The 25,368-nt window shown below is 40.6% G+C and overlaps 1 protein-coding gene across 1 annotated transcript; it reads left to right on the forward strand.

Moving 5' to 3' along the window:
* Nucleotides 1-7,052: 7,052 nt before the first annotated feature.
* On the forward strand, nt 7,053-23,780 carry LOC145862981 (uncharacterized). Its single transcript, XM_082967948.1, has 2 exons — nt 7,053-7,688; nt 19,823-23,780. Exons 1-2 carry the CDS (start codon nt 7,283-7,285, stop codon nt 21,046-21,048), a joined length of 1,632 nt encoding a protein of 543 aa, XP_082824074.1. The 5' UTR covers nt 7,053-7,282; the 3' UTR covers nt 21,049-23,780.
* The last annotated feature ends 1,588 nt before the right edge of the window (nt 23,781-25,368 follow it).

The raw sequence follows: 25,368 nt of genomic DNA on the forward strand, positions 1-25,368 counted from the left end.
GTGCGCGCCCGTTTCATTGTTCTCAGATTGACCACTATCCAAATGCGCTACTGTTTTTCAGCCAGGGACTGCAGAGTCATCATTCAACGTTCTGGCGCCTTCTGAGAGCCTATGGGAGTCTTAGAAAATGTCACGTTACAGCAGAGATCCTCTATTTTCCATAAAGAGGCTATAGAAGGCCAAGAAATGGTCAGAGAGGGCACTTCCTATATGCAATCTTCTCAGGTTTTGGCCTGCCATATGAGTTCTGTTATACTCACAGACACAATTCAAACAGTTTTAGAAACTTGAGGGTGTTTTCTATCCAAATCAAACAATTATATGCATATTCTAGTTTCTGGGCAGGAGTAATAACCAGATTAAATCGGGTACGTTTTTTATCCGGCCGTGAAAATACTGCCCCCTATCCTAAACAGGTTAACTGCCTTGTTCAGGGGCAGAACGACAGATTTTTACCTTGTCAGCTCGGGATTCGATCCACCAACCTTTTGGTTTCTGGCCCAATTCTCTAACCACTAGGCTACCTGCCGGCCCATAGACGTGTCCAATGCAGACATGATGGGATTAGATTTGACCTCATAGGCGTGTCCAATGCACTTGTACATGTGGTTTGTCATTTTGATACTGAAACAGGATTTGCTAATCCTCCCACATTGTTTCCATTTTGCTGAGATGTTTTCTCCATTTGAAATGATACTGTTAGAAATAGGTAAAGCACTCACACATCTGAGAACTTGTGTGTGTTGATCATTAGTTAATAACTCGAAAGAAAACAAAAGGCTGATTGATAATGATCAGTGTGGGGGTTTTCTTTTTCATCAGACAATTAATGAGGCTCACCATGTTGAAGGAGACCAGATTAGACTCATAATGAGGATGACCATGTTGAAGGAGACCAGATTAGACTCATAATGAGGCTCACCATGTTGAAGGAGACCAGATTAGACTCATAATGAGGCTCACCATGTTGAAGGAGACCAGATTAGACTCATAATGAGGATCACCATGTTGAAGGAGATCAGATTAGACTCATAATGAGGCTAGGTAGGTATATAGGGATGTAGTAGGTAGGGATGACCAGGGATGTTCTCTTGATAAGTGCTGAATTGGACCATTTTCCTGTCAAGTTAAGCATTCAAAATGTAACGAGTACTTTTGGGTGTCAAGGAAAATGTATGGAATAAAAAGTACATTCTTTTATTTTAGGAATGTAGTGAAGTAAAAGTAAAAGTTGTAAAAAATAGAATTGTAAAATAAAGTACAGATACCCCAAAACAACTACTTCAGGAGTACTTGAAAGTACTTTTACTTAAGTACTTTACACCACTGGTACTGTGTTACAGCTGCTCTCTCCTCCTCAATGCCATGAACTAGACCAGGTACTGTGTTACAGCTGCTCTCTCCTCCTCAATGTCATGAACTTGGTCCAAAGCCCTCTCCTCCATGGTTTCCCCAACCTAAACTCACTGAGATGAGGTCCAAAGCCCTCTCCTCCATGGTTTCCCCAACCTAAACTCACTGAGATGAGGTCCAAAGCCATCTCCTCCATGGTTTCCCCAACCTAAACTCACTGAGATGAGGTCCAAAGCCCTCTCCTCCGTGGTTTCCCCAACCTAAACTCACTGAGATGAGGTCCAAAGCCATCTCCTCCGTGGTTTCCCCAACCTAAACTCACTGAGATGAGGTCCAAAGCCATCTCCTCCATGGTTTCCCCAACCTAAACTCACTGAGATGAGGTCCAAAGAGGTGACGTCTAATTTAGGTGGTTTGGTTAACCACATGAGTAACCTTGCCTGAAGAGTTGTTAGGTTCCCAAGCACTTTAATTTGGTGTCCATGTTTCATGGAAAGAGACAGCAAAGTTTAGCCCAGTGTGTACCAGGTGGACATTGGGTTTGATTCAGACCCTGCCAGTGTACCAGGTGGACATTGGGTTTGATTCAGACCCTGCCAGTGTACCAGGTGGACATGGGGTTTGATTCAGACCCTGCCAGTATGGCCAGAAATGTATTCCAAGGTCAGTAACTTATAACCACTGAACAACCACAGACCTTTCATGCATGACAAAAACACCTAAGTATTAGATTTACTGCCATGGTCTAGTATGTCACTGCATCAGACACCCTTCACAATGCTGGCTGAGGTACGAGTAAAACAAGACATATTATTTCCTAACCATTCACAATGCTGGCTGAGGTACGAGTAAAACATGACATATTATTTCCTAAGCATTCACAATGCTAGCTGAGGTGCGAGTAAAACATGACATATTATTTCCTAAGCATTCACAATGCTGGCTGAGGTACGAGTAAAACATGAAATATTATTTCCTAAATTGTCAAAAAATCCCCCCCCCCTAAATCAACTAGTCTCTCTCTGTTTAACCAGAATAAAATGAGTTGTGTCCTTCAGACTGTTAGACTGTTAGTCCATAATCAACTAGTCTCTCACTGTTTAACCAGAACAGTCCTTCAAACAGTCCTTCAAACTGTTAATCATATTCAGCTACTTAGATGTCATGTTATGTTCTCTATAATGAAACATCACCACTGTAGATGTCATGTATTGTCATGTTATGTTCTCTATAATGAAACATCACCACTGTAGATGTCATGTATTGTCATGTCATGTTCTCTATAATGAAACATCACCAAGTGAAATAAAATTGATCAGATATTAATAGACATTAAATAAAAAATGGTTGTTCAGAAATGATTAATTATCATGTTGCTCTCATGAAATGAACTAACTATTTCACAATCATTACCACTGCTGATATTCACAGAGAATAATTACAAGGATCATATTTCACAATCATTCCCACTGCTGATATTCACAGAGAATAATTACAAGGATCATATTTCACAATCATTACCACTGCTGATATGCACAAAGAATAATTACAAGGATCATATTTCTCAGCTGCATTGACCTGCAGACATCAGACACCACTTCTCCCTTATGCACATGTGACTGAAATGTAACCAATCACACAAATCACTGAGCCAGTGCAATACATGTGTAGAGGGATAATTCCAGTACAGTACATGTGTAGAGGGATAATTCCAGTACAGTACATGTGTAGAGGGATAATTCCAGTACAGTACATGTGTAGAGGGATAATTCCAGTGCAGTACGTCTAGAGGGATAATTCCAGTGCAGTACATCTAGAGGGATAATTCCAGTACAGTACATGTCTAGAGGGATAATTCCAGTGCAGTACATGTGTAGAGGGATAATTCCAGTGCAGTACATGTGTAGAAGTATACTGGAAATCAACCAATCCTCCATTGCTAATGCAATAGAAAGGTCAAATGCTTTATTATCTAAAAATGTAAAGTGCTGGGCGACAGAGAGAAATAAAATGGTTCAGTTTGAGGCCATGTGGGAGGATGCAGGAGCTGGAGATGGGGGTGTGTTCTAGTGGGTCTGGGCAGGTGTGATGTAGTTAATGGAGATGGAGGTGTGTTCTAGTGGGTCTGGACAGGTGTAATGTAGTTAATGGAGATGGAGGTGTGTTCTAGTGGGTCTGGACAGGTGTGATGTAGTTAATGGAGATGGAGGTGTGTTCTAGTGGGTCTGGACAGGTGTGATGTAGTTAATGGAGATGGAGGTGTGTTCTAGAGGGTCTGGACAGGTGTGATGTAGTTAATGGAGATGGAGGTGTGTTCTAGTGGACAGGTGTGATGTAGTTAATGGAGATGGAGGTGTGTTCTAGTGGGTCTGGACAGGTGTGATGTAGTTAATGGGGATGGAGGTGTGTTCTAGTGGGTCTGGACAGGTGTGATGTAGTTAATGGGGATGGAGGTGTGTTCTAGTGGGTCTGGGCAGGTGTGATGTTGTCATTTGTGTGTGTAGTTTTTGTGTTGTTTATAAAATATCAAATAGAATATTTTTAAAGTCCCAATGCAAAGTTACAACTCAATGTTCTATTTGTGGAGTTATTACATAAAACCAATCAGAATTCAGAAGAATGACAAAGTCAGGTGTGATGTAATATGGAGGACCAGCCTATTCCCTATGATGTAAACTACAACAGAAAAAACTTAAAATGTATAACTTCATATTAAACCAATCGTTTGAACTCATGACTTGAGTAATTAAAGTAAACCACAGTTTTGGAAATACACAACGCCATCTAACCAAATATCAAAGAATGTTAGCTATATGCAGTTATCTTAGCCAGCAAGCTAACATTAGCTATTTAGCCAACTAGCTATTAGCCTAACCAGCGTAGCCAATCAGCACGGCTATGGTCAGCGAGCTGGAGCCCAACTAGACCATTTAGAACCCAACTAACAAAACCCAACTAAAACATGACTGCAGATCAAAAGAGCAGAGACATACAGAATGATGGTAGGGAAAATCCCCAACATCCAAAATAGATAGATTCCAGATGTCAGTCAGCGCGGTAGCAGTAAACTAAGGTTGAAAAAGTTACAAAATTCCCGTAGCCTACTTCACAGAGAACATGCTGAAAAGTAGTGATGGGGAAACAAAGCTTCCTGAAGCATTGACGCTTTCCAGCCTATTGTGTCAAAAATAGGTTCATTACTCACGGCTTTGAGCAACACAGAATTTAGAACAGCGAAATAATTATAGATGACGTCCAACACACCGTAGCGCGTGTGCAGCGTAGCCTCTCTGTCATCTACTAATCCACTGGCCGTGTTCGAGAGCATCAAATCCATGCTGCATTATAGGTAGATGCTGACTGATTTCTAAATAATAATGAGTAGTTTATTTATGATGTAAGGTGATTTGTAGATCAGTCAGTCGGCAGTCACCTGCAGTGTCGAACAAGCCCAATACCAAACCAATCAGGTGGTTGTTTGATGAAATTAAGCTTCAGACGTCATTGATGACGTGCTGCTGACAAAGTGATACAGGCATCGGTACACTGCTTTGAAGTTTACTGCTTAGTGATTTGGACGCAGACCTCGTAGCTCCGGTATCAAACGTAACCCCCCTAATGAAAAGTTGACAAAACAAAAAGGAGCAAGCAGGTTGAGTTCCTCTGTAATTTTGAGCCCACAGCAAGAAGGCACCAGAGCCTACCGTGCTAACGGGTTCTCTCAAGATAAAACAACCGCACAGTACATGGAAAGGTGTGGTTAACTTTGGCAAGCTTGAGCTAGATATCGAGCTAGTGTGACCTTCCTGGTCCAGTCCCTCAAGTCAGTGAGTCAACACAGGAAGGAGCAATGGATGGATAGTTCATTTATTTCCAAAGCTGCAATGATGGGACACACACAGTATGGATGAATGATCAGTAGTGATGGGATATAAACAGCACTCCCACAGCAATTCTCCATAAATCTGCCCGATAATATACTAACAAAAAACAATCAAGATGTCTGTCAAAGTCATTGTGATCATATAGTGGATGTAACAATTCCTAATTGACTATAATAAAATAAATACATTGTTTCCATGTGTAATCTCATATTCACAACATCAGAATAAACTGTCATCCATTTTAGTCCCAAAATATATCAAATTAACCTGAAATGTTACTCAATGTCCCCCTCTGGTGGTGAAGTATAATCCACCTAAACTAACAGAACCGGGCTGATAAACTGGCTGGTGTTCATGAGTTTATAAAACACATACTTTATACATGTCACAAATTACCTGCAATGATGAGACACACAGTGTGGATGAATGATCAGTAGTCGACAGGTTATAAATAACACTCCTAAAGAAGATGCAGTGTGGATGAATGATCAGGATATAAATAACACTCCTAAAGAAGATGCAGTGTGGATGAATGATCAGGATATAAATAGCACTCCTAAAGAAGATGCAGTGTGGATGAATGATCAGGATATAAATAGCACTCCTAAAGAAGATGCAGTGTGGATGAATTATCAGGATATAAATAGCACTCCTAAAGAAGATGCAGTGTGGATGAATGATCCGGATATAAATAGCACTCCTAAAGAAGATGCAGTGTGGATGAATGATCAGTAGTCGACAGGATATAAATAGCGCTCCTAAAGAAGATGCAGTGTGGATGAATGATCAGGATATAAATAGCACTCCTAAAGAAGATGCAGTGTGGATGAATGATCAGGATATAAATAGCACTCCTAAAGAAGATGCAGTGTGGATGAATGATCAGTAGTCGACAGGATATAAATAGCACTCCTAAAGAAGATGCATTTTCCAGTTTGCTACCAACTTGAAAGAAGGAACTTTAGCATAAAACCCACATGGAAAACGGAGATTCGGCAAATAACATATAAAGAGAGGCTTATTTTGACGTCAAACCAACAACAGTAGTTACTAAATCAAAATAGCTAATTTATGATGTAAAAGGTGGATTTTATGATGTAATGTCAACTTTATACATTTCTATCCCAGGACCACTCAATTTCCAATTTCTCCAAAAATCTGCTGTGGGTTACCCAGAATCACATCCTTTATCACTGACTGTAATGTAAACACACGAGCAGCGATCTAAGGTACTGAATGTCAGTGCATCACCACAGACCCTGGTTCAAAACTAGGCTGTTTCATAACAGGCCGGGTTTGGGAGTCCCATAGGGCAACGCACAGTGGCCCAGCATCGTCTGGGTTAGGGTTTGGCAGGGGTTTGGCCGTCATTGTAAATAAGAATTTGTCCTTAGCTGGCTTGCCTGGTTAAATAAAGGTTAAATAGTTTTTTTAAATGTAACTTCATTACACCGTTACACTGGCATACAAACTCGGTAGCATAGAGTTGATAATACTTATGACGTTGGGAAATAGTGCATTGTGGGTAGTTTAGAAGATTTCCCGAAATAAGTTAATACATTTGTAATAATGCAAAAACATAACTGTTTGTACTTATAGGTAACCATATCGTGACTACAACTAGCTTACTAAGTCTTTAACCACACTGTGTTGTTACGCTGGTGAGTAAAAACTCATGCTTCCTACACTTTAACTTGTCTGAAAATAAAATATAGATTTTACTAAACTGCGTTACCCACTCCAGTCAGCAGATGGCGGTGTGGGAATTTATGGTAATGCTGTTGGTGTGACGTATAATCTAGTGGACGGAACGCTTCTTTCAACAGCAACAACCGTTATTCAGTCACCTCGGTAGCTTGATAGACAAAATAGCCGAACAATAAAGCTCTTTAGATGCTTTAGTGTATATTAGCCACTGTGTTTTAAACCCACTTCTGTCGTCTAGTTAGTTATCAGATTTAATTTCATATTTACGGTGTTGTTGTTATTAGTCAGCTAGCGGGCTGGTTAAGTTAGCATTAGCCTAGCTAGCTAACATTCCGACCATGAGCTCACTAAGCTACTCTCCTCCTGCTAAAGAAGAAGAGGTCTGCTGGACGGAGAAAGAAGCTCTCGTCAAAGAGGAGGAGGAAGAGGAGGCTGTTACAATACAAAAACAAGTAGAGGGTGAGGCTGCTACAGTGAAAAAAGAAGACAAAAACGTTTCAGTGAAAGAAGAGGAAGACGTGTTGAGAGTGAAGGAGGAGGGTGTTACAGTAAAAGAAGAGGAAGACACGTTCAGAGTGAAGGAGGAGGAGGATGCAGTTTTTGGAGTGAAAGAGGGGGAGGGGGAGATGACTGTCACATCGAAGAAGGAAGAAGAGGGGGAAACTGGATATCTGGGCCCGGTTTCCCAAGGGCATCATAAGGCATCCAATGGTTCTAACGATGAACATGCCCTGATTAACACAAGTAAGTACTGTCTTAAAAACAGAGGCACAAACTCTACACTTGTTAAACTGAGGTGTGAAAGGGGAAATATGCAATTGCTACATCCATATTTGGACTTTAAAATAATTTATATAAAGCCATTGACTCTTGAAGAATATAACACATGCCTCATGAGCTTAGTTCAACTGTTGTACCCCATCAGAACCCCAAATAAGCTTTTTTACTCCAATGTTCAGAAACAATGTAAATCAACACTGTTAAGCCTCAACATGGTTTAAACTATAATGTTGATATCATGGATGGTCAGTCCTTGCATCCATAGGTCTGTCTATGAATTTGAAATTAGTTACATTTCTCCAGACCCATCCATCATCTTATTACCAAAACAGTGGTGGAATTACAGCTTTGTTATTGTTTGAACTGCAGATTGGTTGATTGATTGCGTGGCTTTTTTAAAGGGGCAACCTAGTTTTTAAACAGAAACAAAATGGCTGCCCAGAGACTTGAGCTGTGTTCGAATACTCATACTAACCATACTATATATTATGCTTATTTGTCATAGTATGGATATAGTTAGTATGCCAAAAGTTCCCGGATGTCGTACTACAGTCGCCAAAATACAAAGTATACAGGCAGAGGACACTATTTATGTGCTTTTAGGGCCCATAATGCAATTCTTTAGGAAATGGACGAGGCTTCAACTATTTTCAGATTTGAAAAAAATGGTGGAAAATATGCAGCCAATGTCCGACGAGAGAGTGGATACAAATGAACTGCTTTAACTAATTATGACAAATGTTAAGAAAATGTTGAGCAATCTAACGATATGTTGGCTACGTTATCCTTACAAACCGCATAGCATATCTTTACAGCAGTGAAGTTGAAGTCAGAAGTTTACATACACTTAGGTTGGAGTCATCAAAACTTGTTTTTCAACCACTCCACAAATTGTTTGTTAACAAACTATAGTTTTGACGAGTCGGTTAGGACATCTACTTTGTGCATGACACAAGTAGTTTTTCCAACAATTGTTTACAGATTATTTCACTTATAATTCACTGTATCACAATTCCAGTGGGTCAGAAGTTTACATACACTAAGTTGACTGTGCCTTTAAACAGCTTGGAAAATTCCAGAAAATAATATCATGGCTTTAGAAGCTTCTGATAGGCTAATTTACATAATTTGAGTCAATTGGAGGTGTACCTGTGGATGTATTTCAAGGCCTACCTTCAAACTCGGTGCCTCTTTGCTTGACATCATGGGAAAATCAAAAGAAATCAGCAAAGACCTCAGAAAAAAAATGGTGGACCTTCACAAGTCTGGTTCATGTTCATCTGTACAAACAATAGTACGCAAGTATGAACACCATGGGACCACGCAGCCGTCATACTGCTCAGGAAGAGATGAGATGAACGTACTTTGGTGCGAAAAGTGCAAATAAATCCCAGAACAACAGCAAAGGACCTTGTGAAGATGCTGGAGGAAACAGGTACAAAATTATCTATGTCCACAGTAAAATGACCCCCCCAATATCAACGTAACCTGAAAGGCCGCTCAGCAAGGAAGAAGCCACTGCTCCAAAACAGCCATAAAAAAGTCAGACTATGGTTTGCAACTGCACGTGGGGACAAAGATTGTACTTTTTGGAGAGATGTCATCTGGTCTGATGAAACAGAAATAGAACTGTTTGGCCATAATGACCATCGTTATGTTTCGATGGAAAAGGGGATGCTTGCAAACCGAAGAACACCATCCCAGCCGTGAAGCACGGGGGTGGCAGCATCATGTTGTGGGGGTGCTTTGCTGCAGGAGGGACTGGTGCACTTCACAAATATATATTGAAGCAACATCTCAAGACATCAGTCAGGAGGTTAAAGCTTGGTCGCAAATGGGTCTTCCAAATGGACAATGACCCCAAGCATAGTTCCACAGTTGTGGCAAAATGGCTTAAGGACAACAAAGTCAAGGTATTGGAGTGGCCATCACAAAGCCCTGACCTCAATCCCATAGAAAATGTGTGGGCAGAACTGAAAAGCGTGTGCGAGCAAGGAGGCCTACAATCCTGACTCAGTTACACCAGCTCTGTCAGGAGGAATGGGCCAAAATTCACCCAACTTATTGTGGGAAGATTGTGGAAGGCTACCAGAAACGTTTGACCCAAGTTAAACAATTTAAAGGCAATGTTACCAAATACTAATTGAGTGTATGTAAACTTCTGACCCACTGGGAATGTGATGAAAGAAATAAAAGCTGAAATAAATAATTCTCTCTACTATTATTCTGACATTTCACATTCTTAAAATAAAGTGGTGATCCTAACTGACCTAAGACATGGAATTTTTACTAGGATTAAATGTCAGGAATTGTGAAAAACTGAGTTTAAATGTATTTGGCTAAAGTGTATGTAAAATTCCGACTTCAACTGTAGCTACCTAACGTTAGTTGGCTACTTATACATCAAACTTACCAGTATATTAACTATATTCTAACTAACTACCCAACATTTATTGACTTGATTATTCACATCATTCTTAGCCAAGGGGTCGTCTGCTTTCTCAGTGGACATTGTTAATTCGGGTGCGTTCGTAAATTCGCTCTGGCTTTCTACTCCGATTTCAGAGCACTCTCGTCTGAGTGTACCGGAGCTTAGAATAACTGAAGAATTTACTAGCGCTCAACACCCGTTGAATATGTCCAGGTGTCAGTAAACGTTAAAAAAAGCTCAAATTAAATTGTTGCGAGCAGCACAGTTAGTCACCAACGCTCTGGATAACATGAAAACAGCCTAACCAGCTCTGCTAGGGCAAGTAAAATGGTAAGAGTGAGGTTTTTTCTCATTTGTGTCTAGCAAGCTATCCAACGGTAGCCAGTTAGCTTGGGTGCTTTACTGTCTTTGTGAGGTCAGAACGCTTGGATCGACCCTGCTCCTCTGGCCTTATACGAGCTCATGTTTTGGTTTCTGATGGGGTAATACAGTTGAATAATTTGAGGCATTTATAGGTTATATTCTTCAAGAATCAATGGCTAGATGGTAAATGGGTCTTTCTATAACTGCCAGTGTAGATTTCCTGTGGGGGTCAAATTGTTAGAGCTGTTGATAAGTCATTGTATAATATTCTGGCAATTATTTTCATGCCATTACATTGAAGGCGAACGTTTGTCTTTTCTTAGCAAGGTGTTGCTAAAATAATGTTAGCCGCTAATGCTAATCGCTAGCTAGCTTGCTAAATGTATTAAGAGTCAAACGTAGCTGGCTAATACTGCCTGGTGCCAGTGCTGGTGTAGGCATAGATAAGCATGTTTGTGCAGCGGTATCTTATCAGAGAGGAATAAGAAGTTTGAATATGTTGGCTAGCTAGCCGGCTACATGAAGTAAGAAAACATGTAATGTAACATCTAATTAGGGTCATCTGGAAACACTGACCAACACTTTGGTTCTTACCATGTCTTCTTCTTCGCTGAGGTTTGTCAGACTACACTCATCAGGTGTATTGCTGCCACCTACTGTACGGGGTTGTAAAAAATACCCCCAAAACATTATAACAACAGAGAGTAGCAGCGGTGTAAAAAGGGGGGGGGCAATGCAACTAGTCTGGGTAGCCATTTGATTAGATGTTCAGGAGTCTTATGGCTTGGGGGTAGAAGCTGTTTAGAAGCCGCTTGCCGTGCGGTAGCAGGGAGAACAGTCTATGACTAGGGTGGCTGGAGTCTTTGACAATTTTTAGGGCATTCCTCTGACACAGTTAGAGGTCCTGGATGGCAGGAAGCTTGGCCCCAGTGATGTACTTGGCCATTCGCACTACCCTCTGTAAGGCCTTGCGGTCAGAGGCCGAGCAGTTGCCATACCAGGCAGTGATGCAACCAGTCGGGATGCTATTGATGGTGCAGCTGTAGAACCTTTTGAGGATCTGAGGACCCATGCCAAATCTTTTCCGTCTCCTGAGGGGGAATAGGTTTTGTCGTGCCCTTTTCACAACTGTCTTGGTGTGCTTAGACCATGTTAGTTTGTTGGTGATGTGGTGACCTGCCCCACTACAGCTCCGTCGATGAGAATGGGGGCGTGCTCGGTCCTCTTTTTCCTGTAGTCCACAATCATCTCCTTAGTCTTGATTAGAGGTCGACCGATTATGATTTTTCAATGCCGATACCGATTTATTGGAGGACCAAAAAAAGTCGATGCCAACTAATCGGCCGATTTTTATATATATATATATATATATATATATATATATATATATATATATTTGTTATAATGACAATTACAACAATACTGAATGGGCACTTATTTTAACTTAATATAATACATCAATAAAAACCATTTTAGGCTCAAATAAATAATGAAACATGTTCAATTTGGTTTAAATAATGGAAGAACAAAGTGTTGGAGAAGAAAGTAAAAGTGCAATATGTGCCATGTAAAAAAGCTAACGTTTAAGTTCCTTGCTCAGAACATGAGAACATATGAAAGCTGGTGGTTCCTTTTAACATGAGTCTTCAATATTCCCAGGTAAGATGTTTTAGGTTGTAGTTATTATAGGACTATTTCTCTCTATACGATTTCTATTTCATATACCTTTGACTATTGGATGTTCTAATACATACTTTAGTATTGCCAGACTAATCTCGAGAGTTGATAGGATTGAAGTCATAAACAGCGCATTGCTTGAAGCACAGCGAAGAGCTTCTGGCAAATGCACAAAAGGGCTGTTTGAATGAATGCTTACGAGCCTGCTTCTGCCTACCACCGCTCAGTCAGACTGCTCTATCAAATCATGGACTTAATTATAATATAATAACACACAGAAATACGAGCCTTAGGTCATTAATATGGTCAAATCCGGAAACTATCATTTCGAAAACAAAATGTTTATTCGTTCAGTGAAATACGGAACCGTTCTCTATTTTATCTAACGGTGGCATCCATAAGTCTGAATATTGCTGTTACATTGCACAACCGTCAATGTTATGTCATAATTATGTACTATTCTGGCAAATTAATTACGGTCTTTGTTAGGAAGAAATGGTCTTCACACAGTTCGCAACGAGCCAGGCGGCCCAAACTGCTGCATATACCCTGACTCTGCTTGCACAGAACGCAAGAAAAGTGACACAATTTCCCTAGTTAAAAGAAATTCATGTTAGCCGGCAATAGTAACTAAATATGCAGGTTTAAAAATATATACTTGTGTATTGATTTTAAAAAAGGCATTTATGTTTATGGTTAGGTATATTGGTGCAACGACAGTGCTTTTTTCGCGAATGCGCTTGTTAAATAACCCGTTTGGTGAGGTAGGCTGTGATTCAAAGACAAATGAACAGGCACCGCATCGATTATATGCAACGCAGGACAAGCTAGATAAACTAGTAATATCATCAACCATGTGTAGTTAACTAGTGATAATGTTAAGATTGATTGTTTTTTATAAGATAAGTTTAATGCTAGCTAGCACCTTACCTTGGCTCCTTGCTGCACTCGCATAACAGGTAGTCAGCCTGCCACGCAGTCTCCTCGTGGAGCGCAAGGTAATCGGCCATAATCGGTGCCCAAAAATGCCGATTACCGATTATTAGGAAAACTTGAAATCGTCCCTAATTAATCGGCCATTCCGATTAATCGGTCAACCTCTAGTCTTGATCACATTGAGGGAGAGGTTGTTTTCCTTGCACCACACGGCCAGGTCTCTGACCTCCGTATAGGCTGTCTTGTCGTTGATCAGGACTACCACTGTTGTGTCATCAGCAAACTTAATGATGGTGTTGGAGTTGTGCCTGGCTGTGCAGTCATGAGTGAACAGTGTGTACAGGAGGGGACTGAGCACACATCCCTTAGGGGCACCTGTGTTGAGGATCAGCGTGGCGGATGTGTTGTGTTGTTACATACACTTACAACATGGGGGTGGCCCGTCAGGAAGTCCAGGATCCAGCTGCAGAGGAAGGTGTTTAGTCCCAGGTTCCTTAGTTTATTGATGAGGTTTGAGGGCACGATGGTGTTGAACGCTGAGCTGTTGTCAATGAATATCATTCTGACATAGGTGTTCCTTTTGTCCAGGTGGGAAAGGGCAGTGTGGAGTGCAATAGAGATTGCATCATCTGCGGATCTGTTAGGGCGGTATGCAAATTGGAGTGGGTCTCAGGTTTCTGGGATAATGGTGTTGATGTGAGCCATGACCTGCCTTTCAAAGCACTTCATGGCTACAGACGTAAGTGCTACGGGTTGGTAGTCATTTAGGCAGGTTACCTTAGTGTTCTTGGGCACAGGGACTATGGTGGTCTGCTTAAAACCTGTTAGGGCTAGGGGGCAGTATTGACACGGCTGGATAAAAAAACATACCCGATTTAATCTGGTTACCACTCCTACCCAGTAACTAGAATATGCATATACTTATTACATATGGATAGAAAACACCCTAAATTTTCTAAAACTGTTTGAATGGTGTCTGTGAGTATAACAGAACTCATTTGGCAGGCAAAACCCTGAGACATTTTCTGACAGGAAGTGGATACCTGATGTGTTGTATTACCTTTAAACCTATCCCATTGAAAAACACAGGGGCTGAGGAATATTTTGGCACTTCCTATTGCTTCCACTAGATGTCACCAGCCTTTACAAAGTGTTTTGAGTCTTCTGGAGGGAGATCTGACCGAACAAGAGCCATGGAACGATGATGGCCCATTAGACACCTGGCGCGCGAGTTCATGTTGGGTACCCTCGTTCCAATACGTTATAAAAGAGTATGCATTCGTCCACCTTGAATATTATTCATGTTCTGGTTAAAAAAGGCCCTAATGATTTATGCTATACAACGTTTGACATGTTTGAACGAACGTAAATATATTTTTTTCCCCTCGTTCATGACGAGAAGTCCGGCTGGCTTAGATCATGTGCTAACAAGACGGAGATTTTTGGACATAAATGATGAGCTTTTTTGAACAAAACTACATTCGTTATGGACCTGTGATACCTGGAAGTGACATCTGATGAAGAGAATCAAAGGTAATGGATTATTTACATAGTATTTTCGATTTTAGATCTCCCCAACATGACGTCTAGTCTGTATCGCAACGTGTATTTTTCTGGGCGCAGTGCTCAGATTATTGCAAAGTGTGATTTCCCAGTAAGGTTATTTTTAAATCTGGCAAGTTGATTGGGTTCAAGAGATGTAAATCTATAATTCTTTAAATGACAATATAATATTTTACCAATGTTTTCTAATTTTAATTATTTAATTTGTGGTGTTGACTTGACTGCCGGTTATTGGAGGGAAACGATTTCCTCAACATCAATGCCATAGTAAAACGCTGTTTTTGGATATAAATATGAACTTGATAGAACTAAAAATGCATGCATTGTCTAACATAATGTCCTAGGAGTGTCATCTGATGGAGATTGTAAAAGGTTAGTGCATCATTTTAGCTGGTTTTATGGTTTTGGTGACCCTGTCTTTGAATTGACAAAACATTACACACAACTCTTGTAAATGTACTGTCCTAACATACTCTAAATTTATGCTTTCGCCGTAAAACCTTTTTGAAATCGTAAAACGTGGTTAGATTAAGGAGATGTTTATCTTTCAAAGGGTGTAAAATAGTTGTATGTTTGAAAAATTTGAATTTTGACATTTATTTGGATTCAAATTTGCCGCTCTTGAAATGCACCTGCTGTTGATGGAGTGCACCACGGGTGGGACGCTAGCGTCCCACCTAGCCCATAGAGGTTAAAACATGTTGGTATTACAGACTCGGACAGGGAGAGGTTGAGAATATCAGTGAAGACACTTGCATACTCACAGTACACATACTGGTAATCCATCTGGCCTTGCGGCCTTGTGAATGTTAACCTGTTTAAAGGTCTTACTCACATCGGCTGCGTAGGACGTGCTCACACAGTCTTTCGGAACAGCTGGTGCTCTCATGCATGTTTCAGTGTTATTTGCCGTAATTTAGCTCTTCTGTCACTGGGCATCTATTGGCTGTGCTTCCCTTTGTAGTCTGTAATGGTTTGTAAGCCGTGCCACATCCAACGAGCATCAGAGCCTTTTGTAGTACGATTTGATCTTAGTCCTGTATTGACACTTTGCCTGTTTGATGGTTCATCGGAGGGCATAACAGGATTTCTTATAAGCTTCCGGGTTAGAGTCCCGCTCCTTGAAAGCGGCAGCTCTAGCCTTTAGCTCAGTGCGGATGTTGCCTGTAATCCATTGCTTCTGGTTGGGGTATGTACGTACGGTCACTGTGGGTGCGACGTCATCGATGCACTGATTGATGAAGCCAATGACTGTTGTGGTGTACTCCTGAATGCCATCGGAGGAATCCCGGAACATATTCCAGTCTGTGCTAGAAAAACAGTCCTGTAGCTTAGCATCTGCTTCATCTGACCACTTTCTTATTGATCGAGTCACTGGTGCTTCCTGCTTAAATTTTTGCTTGTAAGCAGGAATCAGGAGGATGGTCAGATTTGCCAAATGGAGGGTGAGGGAGAGCTTTGTATGCATCTATGTGTGGAGTATAGGTGGTCCAGAGTTCTTTTCCCTCTGGTTGCACATTTAACATGCTGATAGAAATTTGGCAAGACGGATTTAACCTGTTATGGCTAGGGGGCAGTATTTTCACGGCTGGATAAAAAACGTACCCGGTTTAATCTGGTTACTACTCCTGCCCAGTAACTAGAATATGCATATAATTATTGGCTTTGGATAGAAAACACTCCAAAGTTTCTAAAACTGTTTGAATGGTGTCTGTGAGTATATAACAGAACTCAAATGGCAGGTCAAAACCTGAGAGATTCCTTTACAGGAAGTGGCCTGTCTGACCATTTCTTGAACTTCTTTGCCATCTCTATCTTTTACAAAGGATCTCTGCTCTAACGTGACACTTCCTACGTCTTCCATGGGCGCTCAGAGCCCGGGAAAAAACAGAATGTTGTCATCCCAGCCCCAGGCTGAAACACATTATCGCCTTTCTCAAGTGGCCGATCAAGGGACTGTGGGCTTAGGCGCGTGACCTGGCCGCCCCCGTCTTTGTGATTTTTCCTCTGTTTGCCGAAAAGGAGATTCCCGGTCGGAATATTATCGCTTTTTTACGAGATAAATTGCATAAAAATTGATTTTAAACAGCGGTTGACATGCTTCGAAGTACGGTAATGGAATATTTAGACATTTTTTGTCACGAATTGCGCCATGCGTGCGACCCTGATTTACCATTTCGGATAGTGTCTGGGACGCACGAACAAAACGCCGCTATTCGGATATAACGATGGATTATTTTGGACCAAACCAACATTTGTTATTGAAGTAGCAGTCCTGGGAGTGCATTCTGACAAAGACAACAAAAGGTAATCAAACTTTTATAATAGTAAATCTGATATTGGTGAGTGCTAAACTTGCCGGGTGTCTAAATAGCTAGCCCGTGATGGCTGGGCTATGTACTTAGAATATTGCAAAATGTGCTTTAACCAAAAAGCTATTTTAAAATCGGACATATCGAGTGCATAGAGGAGTTCTGTATCTATAATTCTTAAAATAATTGTTATGCTTTTTGTGAACGTTTATCGTGAGTAATTTAGTAAATTGTTAGCAAATTCCCCGGAAGTTCTGCTAGTTCTGAACGTCACATGCTAATGTAAAAAGCTGTTTTTTGATATAAATATGAACTTGATTGAACAAAACATGCATGTATTGTATAACATAATGTCCTAGGTGTGTCATCTGATGAAGATCATCAAAGGTTAGTGCTGTATTTAGCTGTCTTCTGGGTTTTTGTGACATTATATGCTAGCTTGAAAAATGGGTGTCTGATTATTTCTGGCTTGGTACTCTGCTGACGTAATCTAATGTTTTGCTTTCGGACAATAGCGTATTCATTCAAGAAGAAAAAGAAGGAACAGCGCGGCATTGCGCATATCCAATCCCTTTGTCCACAGGCAGTCCACTGATTGACTGAGCTCCTATTATCTGCCCAGTGACAGGAGAATGCTGAAAGAACTTTCTGAAGGCTGTTGACAGCCAATGGAAGCCTTAGGAAGTGCAACGTGACCCCACAGAAACTGTAGTTTCGATAGAGAATCAAAAGAAGAACTACAATTCTGACTTTCCACTTCCTGGTTGGATTTTTCTCAGGTTTTTGCCTGCCATATGAGTTCTGTTATACTCACAGACACCATTCAAACCGTTTTAGAAACTTCAGAGTGTTTTCTATCCAAATCTACTAATAATATGCATATTCTAGTTTCTGGGCCAGAGTAGTAACCAGTTTAATTTGGGTACGTTTTTCATCCGGCCGTGAAAATACTGCCCCCTACACCCCAACAGGTTAACAATCAATAAGCCTTGACTAATTCCCAAGGTTTGTAAGACACTGGGTAAAAAAATATTAGGCAAGGACTCAGCTTTCTGCAAAAGGTCTGTACAGTTTATTCAGAGAACGTTCTGAAGTACATTACACTAAGATGTTCATTTTATGCTCACTCCCCTCTTAAGCACATAACTACACACGAACAGTAGGTGAGTTGTATCCCTCCCTGGAGTTCTCATCACTGTTAATCACTATCCAGTGCTGTCTGTTCCTTTCCCCCGAGATTAGGGGGACCTTGAAGGTTACTCCCTGTTTTCTCCTAAGTCTCTCCAGGTCTACAGTTCCCTTAGGCCCACTAACACGCACACACATTTCCCTTCCTCCAGGGTCTTCTACTAGACCTTATGGGACTTACGTTCAGTACTTTAATTATTCATTACATATGCTACATAACTATTAATTACTAATCAGTTACGTTTCAGGGATGGATTCTTTATTCATTTACCTTTATTATATAATTCCCTTATCAGGGTCCTACAGTAGGTCTATGTTGTTGTTGTTCAGAACACATTACCACTACCACTACTACACACTAACACTACCACTAATATTCAGAACACACTACCACTACTACACACTACCACAACTACACACTACCACTACCACTACTACACATTACCACTACCACTACTACACACTAACACTACCACTAATATTCAGAACACACTACCACTACTACACACTACCACAACTACACACTACCACTACCACTACTACACATTACCACTACCACTACTACACACTAACACTACCACTAATATTCAGAACACACTACCACTACTACCACTACCACTACTACACACTACCACTACTACACACTAACACTACCACTAATATTCAGAACACACTACCACTACTACACACTACCACAACTACACACTACCACTACCACTACTACACATTACCACTACCACTACTACACACTAACACTACCACTAATATTCAGAACACACTACCACTACTACCACTACCACTACTACACACTAACCCACACTACCACTACCACACACTACCACTACTGCAAACTACCACTACCACTACTACACATTACCACTACTACACACTAACACTACCACTAATATTCAGAACACACTACCACTACTACACACTACCACTACTACACACTACCACTACTACACACTACCACTACTACACACTACCACTACCACCCACTACCACTACTACACACTACCACTGCCACTACTACACACTACCACTACTACACACTACTACACACTACCACACACTAACACTACCACTAATATTCAGAACACATTACCACTACTACACACTACTACACACTACCACACACTAACACTACCACTAATATTCAGAACACATTACCACTACCACACACTACCACTACTACACACTACCACTACTACACACTAACACTACCACTAATATTCAGAACACAAAAGCTAAAACCTTCGTCCATAACTAGCGGTTTCCTCATTAGCAGGGAGGTGTTTCTACAACCAAATTGCGTTAGCATCGCCCTCCTGCTGCAATTTTAGCAAACACAGAAAGGGGCCTATATTGGAGACCGAAAGTCGTCTGGCACACTGCTTAGGATTTCACAATTTTGTTATAACTTAACAATCTTTGATGTTACTAATAATGTGAAAACAAGACAAAATATGACTTGACTGTATTAAGACAATTGTCAAATAATTTAACAGACGCCAATTGATGTACAACTTCATGGCTATGCTCTGGGCATCACCTTTTACCTTAAATAAACAGTGGATTTCTGCTGTTGTGGGCTTTTAACCATCTGTCTGACTTTGTTGTTCACATAGGAGAGAGACGGGACTATCATGGATCCTCTGGGGAGCCTCAACAACATCATGATGCTGACGAGGCAGAGAAGAGTCTCTCCACATCAGAACTCCTCAAGAAACACCAGCAGAGACCCACAGGAAAGACATCTTATTGCTGCTCTGACTGTGGGAAACATTGCAAATATTCATCAGACCTTAAAATACACCAGCGTGTACACACAGGAGAGAAATCTCACCGCTGTTCAGATTGTGGGAAAAGCTTTTCAACATCACAGATTTTGAAGCTGCACCAGAGAACACACACAGGAGAGAAACCTCATAGCTGTGATCAATGTGGGAAGAGTTTTACTCAGTCAGGCTCCCTGAAATCACACCGGAAACTACACACAGGAGAGAAATCCTATAGCTGTGATCAATGTGGGAAAAGTTTTACTACATCTAGCAATCTGACTATACACCAGAGAACACACACAGGAGAGAGATCATTTAGTTGTAATCAATGTGGGAAGAGTTTTGTTCAATCTAGTGATCTGACAGTACACCAGAGAAAACACACAGGAGACAAACCTTATAGCTGTGATCAATGTGGGAAGAGTTTTATTACATCTAGCTATCTGACCATACACCAGCGGACACACACAGGAGAGAAACCTTATAGCTGTGATCAATGTGGGAAGAGTTTTATAACATCTAGCCATCTGACTACACACCAGCGAGTACACACAGGAGAGAAACTTCACCATTGTTCAGATTGTGGGAAAAGCTTTTCAACATCACAGACTTTGAAGCTGCACAAGAAAACACACACAGGAGAGAAACCTTACAGCTGTGATCAATGTGTGAAGAGTTTTATTACATCTAGCAATCTTACTATACACCAGCGGACACACACAGGAGAGAAACCTTATAGCTGTAATCAATGTGGGAAGAGTTTTAATACATCTAGCCATCTGACTACACACCAGCGAGTACACACAGGAGAGAAACTTCACCACTGTTCAGATTGTGGGAAAAGCTTTTCAACATCACAGACTTTGAAGCTGCACCAGAAAACACACACAGGAGAGAAACCTTACAGCTGTGATCAATGTGGGAAGAGTTTTATTACATCTAGCAATCTTACTATACACCAGCGGGGACACACAGGAGAGAAATCCTATAGTTGTGGTCAATGTGGGAAGAGATACTCTGATAAAAGATCTCTGATTAAACATCAGAAAATACATGAAGGAGTTGTTTTGTGATATCAATGAAAATGTCACAATGTAGAATGTTTTAACATTGTAGAAGGATTATTTTAAGGAATTTCACAATGTAGAACCCTAAACATTTGCCCCATTCAATTGATTTCAGCATGATTTGGAAAAGTACTATTTATGTGATTTAACAAAAAGTGACTAACTCAAAAAGAGCTGTGTTACACTTACCACGTTGGTGAGGCACTTGAATCAAAATGTAACACTTCAAAATGTAGCTAGCTGTTTGCATTTAGCCAGTGCGTTACCATGGATCCCAATTGATTTTGACTGCACGTTTTTCTGTATTGGAGATTAGTTTTGTTTGGGCTCGTTCCAAGGGGACGAGAGTTCTAGAAGCAAAAAAGTACATTGTAGAAAAATATATATATTTAGAATAACTTTTTTTTTTTTTTTGTTTTATTGTTGTCAGCCATGTGTTACAGGCTTTGGTTTTTCCATTTATGTTTTGAGGTTGCACTTTTGCATTTATAGCTCATTAGCATGTATAGCTCATTAGCATGTTTAGCTCATTAGCATGTATAGCTCATTAGCATGTATAGCTCGTTAGCACGTAGGATGCACTGATTGGTGTCACCTCGTTAGTCAGTATGTGTTACACCTGTGCTGGCTTGTCCATCTCGTTAGTGGGAAGGTGTTTCACCTGAGCTGGTCCAGGTTCTATTTAAGAGTGTCTGGCCCAGTGCTCCAGTTGTCTTGATAGATGTGGAGAGTCAACACCTTTAGTTGCTCCACCTTTTTGGTTTGCTTCCTGTCTTTAAGTTTGGTGTGGGTTTTTCTTTTGTTTGCCTCTTCTTGGGCAGATTTAGTGGGTCTCATGGTGGGTGTCTTTTAGGTCCCAGTTGTTGTTACTAGTCAACTTTCAGTGGACACCCCCATAGTGTGTTTTAGAACACCTCCTGTTTAGTTTTGGTTGTTGTCAGTGACTCTTTGTTTGTTCCCTCTTCTATTTAACCTGTTATGGATAGGGGGCAGTATTTTCACGGCCGGATAAAAAACGTACCCGATTTAATCTGATTATTACTCCTGCCCAGAAACTAGAATATGCATATAATTATTAGCTTTGGATCGAAAACACTCCAAAGTTTCTAAAACTGTTTGAATGGTGTCTGTGAGTATAACAGAACTCACTTGGCAGGCCAAAACCTGAGAAGATTCTGTACAGGAAGTACCCTGTCTGACCATTTCTTGGCCTTCTTGATTATCTCTATCCAAAACAGGGGATCTCTGCTGTTACGTGACACTTCCTACGGCTCCCATGGGCTCTCAGAAGGCGGCAAAAGCTGAATCGTGGCTTTGCAGGCCCTGGCTGAAAAACATTAGCGCGTTTGGATAGTGGCCGGTCAGAGTACTATGAGACTGAGGCTCGTGCACGAGTCGACTCCATGTTTACTTTCTCTCTCTTTGAACGAAAACAACCACTCCCGGTCGGAATATTATCGCTTTTTTTATGAGAAAAATGGCATGAATTGATTTTAAACAGCGGTTGACATGCTTCGAAGTACGGTAATGGAATATTTAGAAATGTTTTGTCACGAAACGCGTCGGGCGCGTAACCCTTCGTCACCCTTGGATAGTGTCTTGAACGCACGAACAAAACGCCGCTATTTGGATATAACTATGGATTATTTTGAACCAAACCAACATTTGTTATTGAAGTAGCAGTCCTGGGAGTGCATTCTGACGAAGAACACCAAAGGTAATCAAACTTTTCTAATAGTAAATCGGAGTTTGGTGAGTGTCAAACTTGGTGGGTGTCAAAATAGCTAGCCGTGATGGCTGGGCTATCTACTCAGAATATTGCAAAATGTGCTTTCACCGAAAAGCTATTTTAAAATCGGACACCTCGATTGCACAAAGGAGTTCTGTATCTATAATTCTTAAAATAATTGTTATGTTTTTTGTGAACGTTTATCGTGAGTAATTTAGTAAATTCCCCGGAAGTGTTCGGTGGGAATGCTAGTTCTGAACACCACATGCTAATGTAAAAAGCTGGTTTTTGATATAAATATGAACTTGATTGAACAAAACATGCATGTATTGTATAACATAATGTCCTAGGCGTGTCATCTGATGAAGATCATCAAAGGTTAGTGCTGCATTTAGCTGTGGTTTTGTTTTTTGTGACATTATATGCTAGCTTGAAAAATGGGTGTCTGATTATTTCTGGCTGGGTACTCTGCTGACATAATCTAATGTTTTGCTTTCGCTGTAAAGGCTTTTTGAAATTGGACAGTGTGGTTAGATAAAGGAGAGTCTTGTCTTTTAGAATGGTGTAAAATAGTCATATGTTTGAAAAATGGAAGTTTGGGGTTTTTTGAGGAATTTGTCATTCGCGCCACGCCTATCATTGGATATTGGAGCAGGTGTTCCGCTAGCGGAACGTCTAGATGTAAGAGGTTTTAAGGGACATTTCTGTTTTTTTTTTGCTGGGGAACGTAACAACAAACAGTGTAGTAAAACAAGCCTATATTTTGGGTTGGATATTGTGTCCAATTGTTCATATTTAAGTCAATGGCATTTCCTTAAAATGCTCATTAGTCTTTCAGTTATTAATCTGTTTTTTATCCTCTTATGTTTGTGTACTAAATATTTCTGTTTATTTTCATAGTTTTTTTTGCCTTTGAAGCCATTGTGTTGCATCCATGTCTGAAATGTGGTGTATAAATAAAGCTTGATTTGAACATATTGTAAAACAAATTAACCCAATGACCAACTAATCAACAGACTCTTGGTCCATCTTACTATGAAAAACAGTATCAATCCCACGTTTCCAGCCTGCTGAAGGCGTGGTGGAGTGGTAAACACCACCCCCGGCTCTACCAGGGGCTTGAGGTGGTCTCCCACAGCTCTGTTTATGTCATGTTCTGTGGCCTTGCTGTTCCATTTCTTGACTGTCCCTGCAACACAGAAACACATTTAGTCATATTATATAAAACACTCAAAGTAATGGATATGGAGCATCTATGGCCTCAGTTACACCTGGCACCTAAATGTGACTTCTGTCATCCGATCACTCCAAGTTGCATTAGGTTTAGATCTGCCAGGATGGGCATTGTGTTCGGAATTTGAGTCTGGCCACCGAATATACATAAGCAATGTAAAATGATGGGGTGAATGAGTGGGGAAAAGTACATTTGACACAAATGATCTTCATAATATCAAAGAACAAATGTGTGCCTGAGGGGAAATTAACTTTCATACAGCCAAAAGGGGTGAGAAATTACACCAATATCAGTGGACAATTTGCACTAATGTCAATAAACATGGATGGTGGAACATCTTCCCTTTTGCTGACGTGATGAACCACTAAAGGGACATAAATATTTACCATCTAAGCCATGTGTGACCTCTCACCTCTCTGGCTGTAGAAGTGTTCTTCCTAACCAGTCCCTCAACAGCTCTCTGACTGAGTTCCACCCTCACTGGGTCTTCAGAGGAGAGGAAGGCTGAGGAGGGATGGAAGGATGAATGGATCAGTCACTCAATAAAGTGTAGAGCTGCTGTCTGAAAAATCACAATGGATCTGATTTATCTGTAGAGAAACTACAACGCCCTACTACATCACACAGTTCAGGCTGGGTCTGATTTATCTCTAGAGAAACTACAACTCCCTACTACATCACACAGTTCAGTCTGGATCTGATTTATCTCTAGAGAAACTACAACTCTCTATTACATCACACAGTTCAGTCTGGATCTGATTTATCTCTAGAGAAACTACAACTCCCTACTACATCACACAGTTCAGGCTGGGTCTGATTTATCTGTAGAGAATCTACAACTGTCTACTACATCACACAGTTCAGGCTGGGTCTGATTTATCTGTAGAGAAACTACAACTCCCTACTACATCACACAGTTCAGGCTGGATCTGATTTATCTCCAGGACTCCAGGTTAGCTAACTCCAATTAGCATTTGGAGAAGTCATTAGCCTAGGGGTTCACATACTTTTTCCAACCTACACTGTGAATGTTTAAATTATTTATTCAATATAGACAAGAAAAATACAATAATTTCTGTGTTATTAGTTTAAGCACACTATGTTTGTCTATTGTTGTGACTTAGATGAAGATCAGATTTATGCAGAAATCCAGGTAATTCCAAAGGGTTCACATAATTTTTCTTGCCACTGTACACATTACCTCGACTAACCGGTGCCCCCACACATTGACTCTGTACCGGTACCCCCTGTATATAGTCCCGCTATTGTCATTTAACTTCTGCTCTTTAATTACTTGTTCCTTTTATTTTTTAATCTTATTTGTACTTCTTTAAACTGCATTGTTGGTTAGGGACTGGTGAGT

The sequence above is a fragment of the Salmo salar genome, chromosome 02 (assembly GCF_965601325.2).
Source record: "Salmo salar chromosome 02, fSalSal1, whole genome shotgun sequence".
NCBI classification, from domain to species: Eukaryota; Metazoa; Chordata; class Actinopteri; order Salmoniformes; family Salmonidae; genus Salmo; species Salmo salar.

Bases quoted from the DNA above. Each gene is read 5' to 3' on its own strand.
- LOC145862981 (XM_082967948.1), top strand. From the start codon at position 7,283: ATGAGCTCACTAAGCTACTCTCCTCCTGCTAAAGAAGAAGAGGTCTGC. The intron at 7,689-19,822 runs GTAAGTACTGTC...TTGTTCACATAG, and splicing joins ACATGCCCTGATTAACACAA to GAGAGAGACGGGACTATCAT.